The 18,113-nt window shown below is 39.0% G+C and overlaps 1 protein-coding gene across 1 annotated transcript in view; it reads left to right on the forward strand.

The window, feature by feature from the left end:
• Positions 1-18,113, forward strand: part of TPRG1 (tumor protein p63 regulated 1) — a 107,727-nt gene that overhangs the window by 81,520 nt on the left and 8,094 nt on the right. Inside the window, exon 4 of the mRNA XM_074337140.2 lies at positions 12,514-12,667. Within this exon, the coding sequence (XP_074193241.1) occupies positions 12,514-12,667 (154 nt within the window). The remainder of the gene's footprint in view (positions 1-12,513; positions 12,668-18,113) is intronic.

Raw genomic sequence — 18,113 nt, forward strand, 5'->3', positions numbered from 1 at the left:
GCCCATCCCCACATGGTGAGGAGCCCTCAGAGCCAAGGCCTGTGCCTATCCATAGCCCATGCCCCATTCCCAGGCTCCTTGTTACTAGGACCAGTGGCAGGCCACCTGAGAGCTTGTTAGAAATACGGAGTCCAGAACCTCAGGACCCACTCCACCAAATGAATCAGAATATGTGTTTCACAAAGGTCCCCAGGTAATTCAAATTGACAAACATTAGAGTTTGTCAATCACTGTGCTAGACCACACTCTGGGTACCTGAGACCCTAAAATTCTCTCTCCAAAAGGCCTTGCTTCCATTTTCAGGGCATGTCCTTACCAGAGCATACCATGCTGCCAATGGACATATACTGAGGCCTGAGGGGTAACCAAGAGGTTACCATTTAGAGAGGAGAGTGGACCTGTGGATCGAATTTGGAGGTGTGGTCTGCTTGTTCTCACTCATGTATGCAAGGCTGTCACACTGAGGGACTGAACATCAGGTCTGAAAAATAAGCGGGAGGATCGATATCTCTATCTGTGTTGTTGCTCTGGGTGGAAATATAAAGCTCTGTGGTAGAAGTAAATCTTAAGTTAAAACAAAATTATAAAGCCCCAAGCTCATAAGTATGCAAAACAATACTATTGCAACATGAAGATAAAAAACCCCAAGTAAACTCTAGCTCACTTACCCCAAAGCAAACATACACTGTGGAATGTAGATAAATCAGTTGTATTTCAGGAATTTCTTAACTTTTTACTTAGCTTAGTATTGCGTTCTTTGTTCCTTCCTTGTGTCCCCACTCTCTGCCCCTCCACCAAATTTATGATTTGGTAGTTTTGGGTAGATGCAAAAGAAACCAGAAAGAATGCAAGAGAATTTAGAAATGTCTTCTCTTCTGATTTGCGTTTCAGAGTTAAAGGAGTGCTTTAAACATATGATGAGAGGTACCATGCACTCTACACACAGCCCTACAAAAGTCCCGCAAAGTAGGTATCTGTATCTCCATTTTGCAAATGAGGAAACGGACTCTGAGGGCCAAAGTAACTTCCCCAAGGTCACTTAGTAAATGAAGGCGTTGAGATTTGAACCCAGGTCTGCATCCTCTAAACCATGACTACTTTTATTATATCGAAATACCTCATAAGCAACTTGGGTTTTGTTGTCTGATTTTCTTTTCATTTGTGATAGGTAGAATGTAATCACTTGGGGCAGGGCTGGAGGAGACAGCTAAACATGCAATTCTTGCTGAATAGTTTAAGTGGCTCATGTTGACCAGGACTGAGAGGGAAATGATGTTAATTGTGGACTACGGTCTGTGTGTGGAGGTTAGAGACAGACATTTTTGTTCTGTCCACGTGATGTATTGTATGAAATACTGTGAATAAACTTCCCCAGGAAATGCTTTCATAAACATAAAGGGGAAAATAAATGTGTATCACATTGAATCTCTTGAAATTTGTTCCATTTCAAATTTTTTCAAAGTGGAAGAAGCAAAACGGTTACAGCCTTAGCAGTGTGATCCAAGGGGAAGTGTTAGGAGAAAAGATCTGGGTTCCTGCTGCGCCCTTTGCCTCCCTGGGCAGCCCAGGCTGTTTACTAAAGAACCATGTTGAGTGAGAGCAAAAGTTTGTGGTAACTGGTCTCTCTAATTGCTCATGTATGTATTCCAGCCCTTCTACTCTCAGTCTCCCTTGAGAGAAAATGGAAAGAGAGGAGATTCACAGAAATGTTTTTCTTAGAAGCTATTTTTTTCTGTTGTTGTTAACTTTGCTATTCTGTGCCTGTTGAAACTTGGTTAATTTAAGATGCTCAAAAGTAACTTCCTTTTAAGAGAAGAGATGAAAACTTACACAAACCTGAGGCCAATGTAATTTGCCAAATATCCCAATTTATAATAGAGGGAGTTGCCTCAAAGTTGTTTCCTTTACAGTGTAGCATTTTCTTTGGTAGCTTTGCAGGAGTTGTCCCCTCTTCTGTACACATGGTGGCCTCTTAGCACAGAAGGGCCCGGTACAGACCTGACAGGCCAGCATCGGCAGAATCGTGCTTTCAGAGGGAATGATAGACTACCTGCCTGCAAAAGTACTGCCACTCTGTCCTGGGTGTTTCTCTACAAAGCTCATTTTATGTACACCTCAAAATTGATGAAGGATTCCCCTACCCCTCTTAAACAAACAGAAAACACTTTAAAAGCTCAGTTTTAAACAATGAGATTCAGAAATGTAGACTAACAGAAGACAAAAGCAGCAGCCAGATCAATCTGGTCTGAGAAATGAGTATTTTCGTGTTTTGTTTGTTTGTTTTTAATTTTTTACAGTAAAGACTCTGGGAAAAGTGACCAAGTATTACAAGATAGTTTTGTGGAGGCAACAAATAAGATTTAGACATGGACACTGTTCTTGAACAGCTCACAGTTCATTTGATGATATAAGTATACAGAATGATTTCATGTTGGTGAAATGATCACAAACGCTGTCAGACAGGCTCAGCAAGCTGACTTGCTTGTTTGGAGCCCTGAGGAGTCATGGTTTTGAATATTGGAAATGAATACTCTGCCTGTACTGTGAGAGGTCTGGAATGCCAGGCTGGAAAAGTTTCTGAATTTGCTAAGCAACTGGAAGTCCCTTATGTTTCTGAGCTGGTTCAGTCAAGCAAAGGGTAGATTAGTTCAGGTGAACAGAGACTACAGATACAATGTGAGCTCTCGAATTACTGTCTTTACATAGGCTCACTGGGGAACGAATGACTGGTTGGTATAAATGGTTCCTTTCTTTTTTGTCTGGTACATCCATAGGTTTAGGAGGGGCTACAGAACCAGAGAGACGTAAATTCTAATCGCAGCTCCATCATGTACTAACTGATGGCTTTGAACCTTGGTTCCTCATCTGTAAAATAGAGATTATAAGTCTATCTTGTGAGTTTATGGTAAGGACAAGAGATAACAAATGTAGAGGTCGTAGCACACTGTCTGGTACACATTAGTCTTTGCTCTGATTATGATGGATGATAACATCTTAAATGTGCAGTTTATCATTTCCATGTAAAAATAATACATACTCACTACAGAAAGTAAGAAACTTTAAAACAGACAAAATAATCCTATTGTATCAACAGTGTTAATATTCTAATGTATTTTTTTCAATCCTTTTGTGATTCCCACACAGGTTTGGTGCCGGGTAATGAACTGGAAAGGAAGCAGCAGGTTTATAGTTATTTTTCCTGAGAACTTACTTTCTCTTGTTGCCGGCTTTGCTTTGCTGTTTGCAGAAATAATAACCAGGGCTGGACTAGATAGGCTCTCATTTCTTCCTTCCTCTTCCGTCACTGCAGATAGAAACCTGCTCCAGACTTCCACTCTGAGCGCTGCTGGGTATAGAAAACCTCTTCCAGGTTGCCCTCCTTGTTAACCAAACTTCGGATCTCCTCAACATTCATATCTTTTGAATAGCACTCAGGGCTCTGGACTAGGAGAACTAGGCTAGAGTCCCCCTTTGGATCAGGAATATCTGGGTGTAAACCCTGGTTTTAACCAGCTCTGTGTATTTGGGCATTTCATACTGCCTTTCTAATTTTTATGGAAACAGCAATTTCATGTGGAACAATGGGATGATGATTGAGAAATTGTTTTGTGTGCTGTAAGGCACTGTCCAACTAGCAAATACAGAGTGCGGATATTTTTAATTTTACTTAATCCTTATAGGACATTCTCAAGACAGTATCACTAGTTTTATTTAACAGAAGAGAAAATTGAGGTGCTGTAAGATTAGGGAAGCTAATTCTTACAAATTCAGTTATGTAGCAGCCATAATTTGAAGTTGTTGAAGGTAAAGTTTATATTTCATTTAAAGTTCCTCCTTCCCCTTTCTTCTCCTGCCATCATCATTATCACCCAACTTTTGATTTTATCCTCTTTTTTGTTTGCCTCTAGGCTTTTTAACGACTCTCAGCAGGAAGCCCACACATGGTCAGGTCTCAGCCCCATTTATGGCCTGGAGACCAAGGAGTGCATCTGGCTTAGCCATGTGCCCCACTCACCTCTACACAGAGTTCTACTTCTTTCTGTAGTTTTGAGTGTAGCAGCCAGAGACAAATTTCCTCAGCTGATTAAGCTGCTCCCCACTGATTTCCCACTGGCTTCTCACTAGCTTCCATGTTGGGAATAGGCTGCTCCAGACCTTTCACTGTCCTGCACAACTACCTACCTCAACGCCCACAAAGTCCTGTAACTTTCTTCTGACCTACCTCTCTTTCCATCCTGCCAACTCACATGTAGCCCAACTGGTAATAAATAAGATCAGTATAAAAATGTAAATCATGGCACATACGCTGAATTCTCTCTGTCTTCCCCCATAACTGCCACCCCTCCACATCAACCAATTGTGTATTTGCTCTCATGATTTCCTCAGTTTTCAATGCAAGGTACTTGGTACAAGGTTGAAGATCAGTAGACATGCATTGAATGAATGAAGCCTTCTTTGGTACCTTCAACAGTAAGGGATTGTTCCCCCCTCTGAGTCTTCATTACAATTTTATCCAGAGAAATTTCTCTGGACTTCATGGAGGGATGCTACCAGGGATTTGCTAATAATGTTGCTACTCAGAACAATTGTTACATATTGTGGGAGTTACATGTCCAAAGGTTTGAGGGGAGGATGAGACTATGAGGCTCCTTCTACAGAATGTGTCAATGGCAGTCAACCAGAGTACGACTCTAAAGATGACAAAATTTTATGCCATCCCTGTCAGTGGAAAGAAAGTCATCATTTTTAATATGGAATCATGTCTGTTTCATTTTAACAGGTATGGAGTTCCAGATGGACCTTCTAAGCTAAAAGCATTTAGATGCACAGACTAAAAGAACCATATAGCCTCTTCTATTTTATCTAAAAGCGTTTACCATCAACCTCATTGGATTAGCTCTCTATGTAGGTAGCATCTGTGAAACAAAAGCATTTGCTATAAAATAGATACATTTCCCTTGTAGAAAAGGGCATGAGAAAAAGGTGTTTGTTTTTTTTTATTTGTTTGTTTTGTTTTGTTTATTTTCCCATGAATCCAAGAGTAATGGATTCAATAGAAATTTAGAAAAAACAAATTAGAAGAAAAGCTGCTCGAGTGTTGTAATGGAATGTTGATAACAGCAAGAAAGGACAGAATGATGGTGAGGAAAGAGATAGCTGACATAGAATTAATGAGCTTAGCCGTCAAGAATCTTTTAGAGCTTGGGTAAATAGCCTTTCTCTTCATTATACAAGAGCTGATTTTCATAAAGGAAAGCATTGGAATACAGGAAAGTATTACGGGGGCTTTGAGTATTAATCTAAATAACTTTCTAGATTTTAGTCTCTGTATCAATGCAATTAAAGGGTCAAGGGTATAGAATATAAATGATTAACAGTAAATCCCTTCCAGTTCTTAAAATCTGTAATTTGTTATGATTTTTATTAGGCTATAAAATAATTAGTTATGTTTAAATATAAGCTGTTTTAAAAAATAAGTATGTAAGTTTTAGAATGACTTATATTCAAATAGTCCATTCACACCAGTTCTGGAAAATAAAAATATTGTAGTCTGTTATTTAAGTAAAACCCAAAGGTAAGTAATCCTTGGCTTTGACGGGTTATAAGTGTTAGATTTGTCATAGTTGAAGTGTTCGCTTGAGAATTTCTACTCCAGTGCCTTCATTATTTTGTAAGAAGTGTGTCTTAGTTCATTTGGGCTGCTGTAACAAAATACCAGAGACTGAGTAACTTATATAAACAACAGAAATGTATTTCTCACCGTTCTAGAGGCTGGGAAGTCCGTGATCAAGGTGCTGGCAAATTCAACGTGTAGTGAGGGCCCGCTTTCTGGTTCATGTATGGCAGCTTCTTGCTGTGTCTTCACATAGTGGAAGGGTGAGGGAGCTCTCTGGGATTTCTTTTAGTATAAAAGCACTGATTCCATTATGAGGACTCTGCCCTCATGACATAATCACCTCACAAAGGCTTTACTTCCTAATTTGATCACATTGGGCATTAAAATTTCAATGTATACATTTTGGGGGTACGCAAACATTTAGACCATGGCAAAAGAAAATGATGTCGTAGATATGTGCCCAGCTCTAAGCCACACAGAGTGTATCAATGCTAGTGTTAAACCCAGGTTTTATTGACTGCCAGTTCAAGGATCTTACAATTATAACATGTACCATTCTCAGAATAGAATGATGGTCTAAAGTATTTGCTATGTGAGTGCACGCGCACACCAGACACACACACACACACACACACACACACACACACACACACACACCCTGACTTTGTGAGTCACAACATCTTAGGTGCTAGATTTGGTTTACGTCTTAGTCTTCTTTACTTCAGCCCTGAACATAAACACTTCTAGCACAAGCACATCTAAAATTTCCCAAGCAGATAAAAATCTAATTTAGCTTGGGTGATTCCATAACCTTTTTTTGTAACCCTTTTTGTAACATTCATCCTCACTTTCTCTGAGTTCTACTTTTGGCTTAAACCTCTGTCTTTCATTCTGCAGTTTAAGATTGTTTCTTTTTCTAGGAGAAGAATGATCAAGTCACTAGCCCTCTGAGAATTCCTCATATTCGTTAAGTTATCTTATGGCTCTTTGTCTAACCAGTATGATAAAAATTATTTTGGTCTTTGAGTACAGATATTAACACATCGGAATAGAAAAGATCTTAGAGATGATCTGGTTTAACTACCTGATTTTACAGCTATATACCCCTGGACCCAAAAGGGAAGTAAATGGTTTAAATTACTGACAAGTTAGTGGCACATCTGACCTTTGAACTCAGGCCTCCTAACTATCTATCATTCAAGGTTCTTACCATGGCACCACACTGCCTCTGAATTCTCTCTTCACGGACACTGCAGATCTGTTTAACTTTATCACTTACCTCTCCCTCAAGTAACATAACCCATAGAATTTCTTGGTTACCCATGTCAGTACATAGTTAATCTCACTGAGCCCAAGGCCCTGGAAACTTCTGGGAGGGAGCCAGGTGAGCAAAGAGAGCAGATAAAGGCAGCACCTGCCGATGGGTTTGGAACAGCCTGGGGACACTGAGAGAATGTAAACACGTTCTGCAAATCTTATTGTCTGACACTGTGCCAGCGTCGTCTTTTGGGTTCTTGTCATGGAAAATATTTCGTCTGAGGTCATTCAATGAGCAAAGGAGCATTGAATACCCTCCAGGGTGCCAACTCCGTCCCCCCTTTTGTGTAGATTAAATAAGCAAGGGACTAACATTTCATAGGCCTAGAAGGCCAGCTTTTCAACAATACAGGCTGAAAGGAGACATTAAGAAAATATATTGTGTTGTTCTGAACTGCTGTCTCCCCCTCACTGCCCGCCCTCCTGCCCTCCTCCCCTGTGGCCTCCTTCTGTTTGTTCACCCATACTTACAAGCACACGCCCTGCATTTAGAGCAAGAGTTAATGTCTGTGCTTCCTCATAAATCTCGCTCTGGTGCCTGGAGCTATGTTTTTAATTCTGTGGTAGAGCTTTGAGATTTGAGATGAGTAGAAAGGAGGGGGGAACTGACGGAGGTAATCATGGAAGCTGCCATTTCTCCTTCTGGGGAGCAGGACCTCCTCACTCAGTGCTTCCAACAGGTAGTTAAATGCCTCAGCCCAACATCTGTGAAAGCCAGGATGGAAAGAGAGTGGGGAGTTAAGGGAAAGGAAGTTGGCTATATTGTGCTACACAAAAGGATATGTGGCTTCTCTCTGAAGAGAAGAAGAATGTGTGGAATGAGCAAATTAACCCAGACTGGTGACTGACTGGCATATTTTTCTAGTTCAACTAAAAATGACTTCAAGGAAGGGAGTCTTTCCTGACAGAAATCATTTTTTGTCTTACAAAGCTTGTTATTGAAGAAAGTATTCCTCTGTTCACCTTGGAGCTCCTTTCTGTGTTGTTAAACCGTGTTTGTTTTTCATGATTGGTCATTTGGCACTTGTATGATAGTTTCTTCTGTATAAACCTCGTCTCTTCAACATGCCTTTGCTTTTTCGTTGTTGTTGTAGAAGGCAAATCTTCTATTGGGCTGCTATGATGCTTTAAAGCAGTAATTGCTTAGGCCTTCTACCCTGCCAACAATTGTATTTGAGCAGAATTCTGAGTCTGAGTCACTGAGTAGAACATGTAATTAATATGACTACAGGAAGAAAGTCTGATATTTAGTTTATATATCTATAAAATGAAAGAATTGGAAACATATCTCTAAGGGGCCTTCCAACTCAAAGACAGTCTAGGATCCTAAAAATCTCCAACTATTATCAACCCTCCTCTTCCATCAAGTTCTTATGTGTCCTAATGGAGTGCTTCCTCTACTTCTAACCTTTCTGTGATATTTTGATATTTACCAAAAGTGAAGGGTGAGAAGTGCAAATGGAGGCCAGACATTGCTGGTTTCCTTGAGGATAGAAAGTGGGAACAAAATGAGACGTAATTGTAACCGAGTTTCTCGGCCTCTCTGACTCCATCTTGTTTAAGCCTGCTTTGTTCCCCTGTCCTTCAGGTAAATAGCTTCTTGCTTATTGACATGTTAATTATTAGAGGAATTCTGCTTGAGGCTTGAGGTTGACAAAAACAGCTCCTTACCAGGAGGTGCCTCACCAGAGGAGATAAGGGAAGTATGTATTGTTTATCAAAGATTGGCAGGAACCTTGTGGCTGGACTCACAGCAACTAGGGTTAACAGACTAAGCACAATCTTCCCCGAGCCCTGATGGCATCCAGATGCCTACAGTCGTCAATCACCTCTAGCCCCTCCCATTTTCCCTTCCCTTGATGTAAAAGAAGCCTGAACTCTGTACTTTCTTAAGATGGATTTGCGGTGCCACTAGGTCTCCCATTCTCCCTGTTGGCACTGTCTCAATCAATAAACCTTTCCTCACTCCAAACTCTGACATTTTGGGTTTTGACTTTTCAATGTGTCGGGTACATGGACTTTGGACCAGACACACAGGGACAGTGGTGTTTCTGTTCCCGCTTTTTATTCTATTAGTTTATCCTAGTAGTTCTTGACTTGATGATCTGATGAAGCCTGGTCAAATTTTTTTATCTTATTTCCTGTTAACTTCATCTATTTCTATCAAGGAAGTTTTAAAAAATTGCTATAAGGGTTAAATAAAATAAAGCAATATATAAAGTCTCTAACAGTACACAATAAGCGTTATAATATATGTCAGGCACTCAATATTGGCTAGTTGGACAGCGCTTTACAGCATGCAAAACGTTTTCTCATCCATTATTCTCTTGTTCCTCATGAAATTGTTGTTACCTAAAGATCAGAAAGGTGGTATGAAATGACCAAAGATAAGGAACTAGTGAAAGCCAGAGTTTACACTCAGAGTATTATTTCAGGAAGAAAGCTACCAAATCTTTCTTTGCTTAAAAATTTGATGTTGGCATTCTTTACCTGGAACTGTACCCCCACTTTGATAACTTGACCATTGCTGCTCAGTGAGAAAGGCCCAGTCTTCTTACCCTGGTGACATAACTTTTTTGTAATCCCCCCTTACTTTTAGTACTGCCTTATTTTCCTACGGTAGTATAGTTGCTAATATTGAGTACATATAAAAATATACAGTTCCCGTTGAGACAGAGATTTTCTTTCTGACCTATAGCTAGAATTCCTGGGCAGGCTCTTTGCCCACAAATGATGGCAGGCTCCTTCAGGCAATTCTTTTAACTCTGTGTCTAATTGGAAATAATGCTATGTTGTGTAATGGCAGGATCTTAACTTGAAATGTGTTTTGTAACTATAAGCCAGAATGGTGAAAATACCCATAAATGAAGTTTTGGGAGACCAAGGCTCTCATCAACTCAGCCCTGTCTAGAGTGATGCTTTAGGAAAGCCCTGGTCCTTTCTGGGTCTCGGTTTTCTCATCTCCAGAAAGAAGACACTGGGGTATGGCTTCCACGAGCGCTTCTATCTCTGACATTCTATAGTTTATAAGCCCTAAACTACTCTTCTGCTATATGGTAGCTGATCGGTGCTTTCACATTATGAAATATGGTGGTAGGTGCTAAACTTCCCTAGGACTACTGGGGCAATAGTTGATGTAGCCTTTGTAGCAGAGAATGTGTTCTGCTCAGGGGTAGGGTGCTGCTAATATGATGTCTCTAAATTAAAGACTACATAACCCAGTGGCTTCTTATGGATCCTGTATGTCCTTGACTGGATAAATGCTCGTAGAAACATGACCACAGCTGTCTACACCACTCACATAGAGTTACTGAAGTCCTGAAATGCCACCACATGGAGACACTCTAAAGAACATAGGGAAAGTGAGATTGGGAAAAAGAGATGAGCTTGCCCATGGGCACACAGCATTAAGTTTCAAAACCAAGACTCTAACACATGACCACCTGACATCCTGTTTATTGTATTTTTTCACTCTAATAATCTCACCTGATTTCTCTCAGTGTAAGTACAAGTAACTGTTTAGTAAAGCATTCCTAGTCATAAAGGTATCCATATTCCCCACAATTGCCCTAGTGACATTTGACAGAAGGGAAGATGATAGATTTTCATAACAAACTGGTACTAAAGGCTTTGTTGAGAAGTTCCACATTAGTTTTACCTTTGGAAAGACTACTTAGTACTAGATTTATTTTCCCATCTATCACTTTTGTTGCTCAGGAGAGAAGTTTGGCTGGACCTGCATATTTAGAAGTATACTACATCTTTGAGAAAGGTCATTGCCATGCTCAAATTGATTGTCTATTTAGAAAGAGTGTCCCTCTTGAATTTTATGCTTAGATCTCATTTCAGGTTTCCCTAAGGTGAAGTAATAAAAGGTGTACTTATTAGATAAGCTATCCTGGCAGATTTTCATTCCTTTGAATAAGAGCAAAATTGCATCCAGTACATAAATTAACATATGAAGCAGTAAATATTTCCATTGTGCAAGTTGTTTTAATGAACTCAAGCCAGAATGCTCCATTAACCAGCATGTATAATATATTCATTGAGGTTTGGGTTTATTACCAGGCAAAAAAAAAAAAAAAAAAAAAAAAAAAATGAAGGAAAGGACAAGGGGGATGGTAAATGTCAGTACAACAGCTGTGAAGGTGAGGGGTTAGGAAAAAAACTTTAGAGTTATGTACAATACTTTTCTTCTCTCTCTCTCTCTCTCTCTCTCTCTCTCTCTCTCTCTCTTCTTTCCCTTTTCTTTCTGGGCAAAGGATTAAATACAAAAAAGGCGAGGTGTCAGCTTTCAGATATCTGAAAAATCTGAAAACTGGGCAGCAGAATGTGCCAGACTCTTTTCTTACTTTCCTTTTGTAAGAAGCAGCTCCAGGACCAGCCAACTGGGAGAGAGGTGGTATGTGCTTATGTGTGAGATGGTGTTTATACACATCTCTTTGTGGATAAACATTCAGAAACCACAATAGCATTCCCAAAGGAGAATTCCTTAATACAGGAAGTGACCGCTTTGTGAAGGGACCACAATTAAGCTCCAGTTTTTCATTTTAGGTCCCAGGATTTAATTTCTAGAAGAAACAAGACCTCTGTGATATACCATGGGGCTGTTTAGAATTACAGGCAACTTAGTTTTAAAGCTTGTCGAATGCAAAGCTCCTGAGCTTGGCTTAACCTCCGAGGATCTCTTTACATTCGGAGATGTTTAAAACCACAAACCATGAATTCTGATGGGCACATGCAAAAGAAGAGACCACAGAAATTACAATTTGTTATTCAATGTGACCATACTGTGTCCTGCCACAAATTCCCTCCCACCACTTCCAAGATGACTTTCTCTTGCTCTGCACGTGGGTTTACTAGATGACCAGGCCTGGGCTACACCAGGGAGTGGCTGCTTTCCACATACTGTGGATCAGGGCTGTGAAGTTAGTGGAAAAGTGCAGGGACAGTCTCCCCACAAGCTTTGACATGTTTGTTGCTGCAATTTTGCTAGATTGAATGTGTGCAGAGAATAGAGAATCATGCAACGTAGAAGCTGAGGTCACAGAGCATTTTGAATTGGTCATCTTCCTTCTTAATTATCGTGTATATCTTCCTATTTGGGAAGTCCCAGATCTTTTCTTAGTCATTTCTTGCTGGTATTTATGGTTCTGTGGAAACCATTGCTGTTGTCATCTCCCTCCTTCTTCAGACCCTCTCCTATCTTGACTATTTCAGTTTCTGTCCCACCACGTCAACTCTTCCTTCTCCTTTTCTATTTTAACTCTTACTATTAGAATGTTGTCACAAAGTGAGTATTCAAATATCCAGCCCTAACCTCTGTTCTGACCAACAGAGTCACATTTCCATCTAGGCATTTACACATGGAATTTTCAACACTCTGAATTCATCATGTTTGAAAGCAAATTAATCTTTTTCTTCTCCTAAATTCCCTGGAACAATTCAACTAGTTGATAGTTAAGCCACTTAGCAGCAATATAAAGGCTGACTGAGGTATTGCATTCCTTTCCCACACTTTCCTTTTTGTTTTAATCTAATGGAAATGGCCAACCTAAAGGAAAACTCCTTTCTTGTAGGAGACAAGGAGATGGCCTTAGGATCTACTGGGGGAGCCCAGAACAGCAGTCTCTTTTGTCCCGTTGGAACCCGTGGTCCACTGAGATGCCTTATGCTACCTTCACTGAGCATCCTGTGAAATATACCAGTGAGCAGTTCCTCGAAATTTGCAAGGTAGGAGGCAGTTTGGGATTCACTCTTGGATTAACTTTGTTGATAAAGTTTTGTACTTCTAAAGCAGGTACAGTTAAAAAAAAATGATAAGATACAACCCGGGGTTTATAGAGCTCAAAACTTTAATAGGTTTATATAACTTTTTTTAGTACGCAATGGAGCTGTTTCATATATGAAAAAAAATATGTAATATTTATATTAACCATACCATGCTGTTCCCTCCTTGATAATTTCTTAGTGAGACATTATAATGTAATATTGTTTAAAATTTGCAATACTTGTATTTGTCTGACTGTGTTTATTGTCCACAGGGTACATATAATTTTCTCTATATAATTAAATTTTAATTGTATTCAGTGGAATGTGGAATAGTGTGAGGTATGAAGTCATGTAATGCTCTGTGGTCATGCTTAAGTCACTTTTCTCTCTGGATCTTGGTAGTCTAATCTCTACATGGAAATAATGAACACTGCCCTTCCTTCCAACTTCATTGGATCATTGTAAACTTAAAGAAGAGAATGTGTATAAAAATGCTCCATAAACTGTAAAGCCATTAATAGTATTTTTATGTCTTTAAGTCTTATCTCCCCAAGTAGATTTTTAAATTTATTAGTGGCAGGGAAAGTCCCTTTTACTGTTATTTCTTCTTCCCCAAGGAAACTTAAAAGCAGCACTAGAGTACTCTAAGAAGTCTAAGTAAAACAGTTGGAGCTGTACATGCAGTAAAAGATCAAACGCTATATTTTCAACATATACAAGTGCACTTCTCGGCCTAGAAATCCTTGCCTTCTCTGCCATTTCTATGTTTACTGTTACCTGCTGGCATTCATTTCAGAACATCACAACTCTTCATTTGCTATCAATACAGAACACGGCAATCTGCCTCCAAAGTCTTCTGTGGTTAAATGGTATACATTACATTTTTTGCATTATTTTAAATACACCTATTTATGCACATAAACAAATATTTTATTGACTCACATAAATCCCCCCCCCATTCCAAAAAGGACTTGAAACAAAATATATGTGGTTAAAGGTTGGATGGGGTCTTCGTTCCCCCTAATATAGTATAGGTGGCTTGCATCCCATTCTGCTCTTAGGAAAAGTCAGTGGTCCTCTCCAGATTCATGCAAATGTCCTCAGGGGCTCAAGCTTTACCTCTGTCTCCAAGCTATTGCAGGCACTAAATTAGTTCATTTTAAGGATAGTGTTGATACTCTTCCTGCGAGTCTCCTATTTCACAGTGCCTCAATCCAAGCATCACCACCCCAGTGTGACTCAACCCATGCATTACCATCCCAGCCTCTTTACCACCCAATGTTAACCAAACAAAAAATGAAAACCAGTAAGAACAGTGTAACACCAGCTCAAAGGCATTTATGTGATGGTACACTCACCGAGGGCTTCAGGGGGAGACAGTGGGAGTTTATATCATAATACTGCCCCAAACTTCAAATGGAGTATCAGAGTGCCCTGTTTTTAAGAGACCTTATTAATAATGATACTCTGATGCATTGTTGCATAGTCTTCTTTCCTCTCTTCTCTACCCTGTTCTTTCCCCCTCTATAAAACCCTGTTTCAATTTTTTCTTATTAACAGTACAGAGTAGTTTATCTGTTTCTTTTTTTTTAACACCTATTATTCCAACTCAAAAAGCTTAACAATGTAACTTTCCAAAGCCATTCCCTACTTTTAAAAGGAATCTGGTTCTGTTAACTTCAGAGAAATGCCACTGCATTACTCTAATACCTGTTAGTGCGTTGTTGTTTTTCTACTATACATAAATACGATCAAATAATTTAAAAAGGAAGATGAAAGCTAAATATGGAAAGAGGCATGGAATTGTTATTTCCTACATACCCATGAATATAATTAGTAGACTGGAACATTAAATTTTCCCCAAGCCTTCCGATTAGCCAAGACTAAGGGAAACTTGATGTTCATACAGCTCTCTTTGGATGGGGTGTGTGGCTTGTATGTGTCCATATGTGTGAATTTGAGCATGATGAATGGTTGGTTAGTTGGTTGGTTGGTTTTCAGTCAATCAAACTACTTTGTGGATCTAAGTATGTTGCTTTTAAGGGTTTTCTCCTTAAGTCATTCTTCCAAAGTCTTGTTTTTTCTCTTCCTGGCAACAGTCTGGCACTTCCATTTGCCAAGCCATTTCTTAGTCAAAGACCACCCCAAGTCCCAGCTCTCTAGGAAAACAAGTGATCTTCATCTGGAATGTGAGATGATGAGTAGTCTGATCCAGTTGAGTCTTAGCTTTTCTTTTGTTGTTGGTTTTATGTCACAATATTATTTATGTTTAGGACATTTTCCAAGATTGGCTTAGAGTAAGTCCCAGTTATATTAACATAAAAAATAAATAAGAAGAAAGGTAATTCTGGGGATATAGAATACCTTTTATATGAATATTTTGGCATAACGTAAGATGTTAAAAGGGTGATATAAACTAGTTTTTCCATTTCCCTTGTGAATAAAACAGAAAAAAAGTAGAAGAATATGGGGAAATGCGTAACTAAATCAAATACCTGAAACAATTTAATTTAACAAAACTATTATGGTGCAGGAAAGGGAATCAGGTAGAGCTGAGTTACACACAGTCAAAATTTTCAAATTGCTTACAATTTAATGAAATAACTTATTACTTTAAAAAATATATTTTAAAAATCCAAATTTATTTTTCACTCAGAATCTTTTCTTCTACAACACTTGGAATCTAACAAATATTTTCTGACATCTACAAAGTATAGGTATTATGACTATTGTTAAAGATACAAAGAAAAATGAGACAAGATTCTTCCTTTTGTGGAAGGCACTGCTTAACAGAGGAGGCAGATAAAAATTCAAAGATTTTTAAATGAGTATTAATGAACTAACACAGAAGATCAAATGAAGAGGAGTGGAAGCACATGAAGGTACCAGGGATGCTCTTAGACACAGAGTAATTCAGTGTACCTGGAGTTTTGTATATTCCCCACCATACTTTTAATATCTCAAAGAAAAAAATAGGTATACAGGTTTAACCCAAGTTAGGGCAATAAGAGTGGAGAGAAGATGAAGACATTTTGAGATAGTCAGGATACTGGAAACTCACAGGATATATATAGTAAGTGAAGGAGAAGAAGAGGTCAGAGATGACATGGTTTCTGGCTTGAGTAGGTGGTGATTCCACTAATTTGAATGGGGTACAATGCTAAGCAGAGCAAGTTTGGAGGTTCAGTTTAGGGCATGATGAGTTTGAGATGTCCATGGAAAATGGGGTTGAGTTGGTTTCAGGCAGTTAGAAATTGAGATCTGATAAAAAAAAAAAAAATCACTATCAGATTTATGCAATACTATGTCAAAATACACTTTAAAAAAAATCTATTTCATTATGTCACTTCTACACCTGGGAAATATGATGGTCAAATGACCTCTGTCCAGACATTCTTGCTTATCTTTGAGCCTTACCAACATTTTCCAATCTCTGCATGAGCATATTTTGCGTTATTTACATAAAACAGTTGTGAAAATAGAAAATAATCGTCTTTTGGCATTGATTATATATTATATCATTACCAGACATGAAAATAATTTCATGTAATATTATATCATTATTCTTTATATTTATTTATTGCAGTTTGCATGTTTTCACGTAATTCAAACAACAAAAACCCTTTGAGGTCAGGACAGCTATATCCAATTTTAAAAATGAGGGTACTAAGAGTGATTAAGTGAATTGACTAAGATATTACAATAAAGCAGCTCTATTTTCACACCCAAACAATTAGCTAATGTGGAGAAGAACAGACATAAAACTGAAGGGGCTTTGTGTGCATGTGTATGTGTTCATTGATGTGATATAATAGTATACATTATGACCAGGGTAAGTTATCCTCAATTGTTTCATCCACTTTACATTTTCAGCCTGTAGCCTTATCTCTCCTCTTTCAATTGCCTTGGTGTGTTGTTGGAGTGTGTTTATAGTCTTGCTGGGAGAGACTAGTGACTGAGCCCAGAGCTGGTGAATCATAGTGAATGGGTCATGGAAGTTCTACAGCCAAATCTAAGTGATCTGCAGACCAACATTTTATTTATTTCTGGCATCTTTATGTTTCCTTTCAAGGGAATTATGAAAGTGAATATTTTAGCGATCAAAATGTAGCTTTACAAGTGTATCTTAGCCCTTTGGTTTCCCTCCACATCAATTCAACAAATAGTCACTGAGTACCTACCTGACATTTTAATACTACATGCGAAGTAATGTGCTAGTATCATGGGATACCAAGAAGAATAAAACAGATTTGGCTCCCCGGACATTTATAGTGGAGAAGGAGAAGGCAAAAAATGGTAATTAACAAATTATAATTCAATGTGCTAAGACTGTTCATAGAGGGATTCACAAGGTTTTGTGGGAGCCCCGAAGAGGAAACAGGTATCTTCTAAAGTTAACAGGTGTGATGACATTTGATGTGAAATTCAAGGCATGAATGCTTTAAGCATTAAAGAAAGTGGGGGAAGATATTTTAAGTAAACGAAACATGGTTAGAAGCTGAAAATTACAAAGGTATATGAAATGTTCTTGGATAAAGAGTAGTTAATTTCAGCTTGAGTATAAAGTATGTGTGTGTGTGTGTTCACACATGTGCTGATGGGACAGTTGGAGGAATGGAATACGATGAGTATGCAAATTAAGATGTGTAGAAACCTCTCTTTTGTAGGAAAGAAGCTTCTACCTTATCCTCTTTTTTCTCTTTACACACTGGAACATACCCACAGTTACGGTATCTCCATAAAGATAATTCAAGGTAAAATGTGCAAGGATGATATTGACATTCTGTCCAGCTGTGTGATTTCCCAAGTGGTTTCCAGTATTGGATGGACTTACTCTTTATCCCAGCATGCTTCACTTTCTACATAGGGAGATTGAAACATATAGCCTGAAGGCTTAGAAAACCTGCTCAGCTGAGGAATGTGGACCTGCGGGCATGAAACCAGGTTTCTTTACCCAGTGTAAACAGGAAGCAAGTGATGGTTGTAATAAGGAAAACTGAGACTCTGGGCAGTGAACTGCTGGCAGACAGAACCTGAAGCAAACCAGGGGCCCAGTCACTCAACTGATAAATAATTGTTATAAAGTGAAGAACATTCAACACTCCCCACCCCACCCCTCAGTGCTCACACACACACACACACACACACACACACACACGCACACACGCACGCACTGCTATGCTTACCCTAACCAACACACAGCCCCTATGTAATCAGAGTTGTTAAAACTTGACCCTCCATTTTTTGAGACGGGAATAAAAGAAGGAGCAGGGGTGGGTGTATAAAAGCTTTTAGAGAAAAGTATGTGGCTGGTGGCATTCATATCAGATGACACCACTTTCCTGTCACACAGATTGAATTCAGGTGCTTGAACCGCCCAAGAGCCAGCTTGGGGACTTGGCCTTTT

This window comes from Rhinolophus sinicus, chromosome 17 (genome assembly GCF_057876585.1).
Source record: "Rhinolophus sinicus isolate RSI-liver-muscle chromosome 17, RSI-T2T, whole genome shotgun sequence".
NCBI lineage: Eukaryota > Metazoa > Chordata > Mammalia > Chiroptera > Rhinolophidae > Rhinolophus > Rhinolophus sinicus.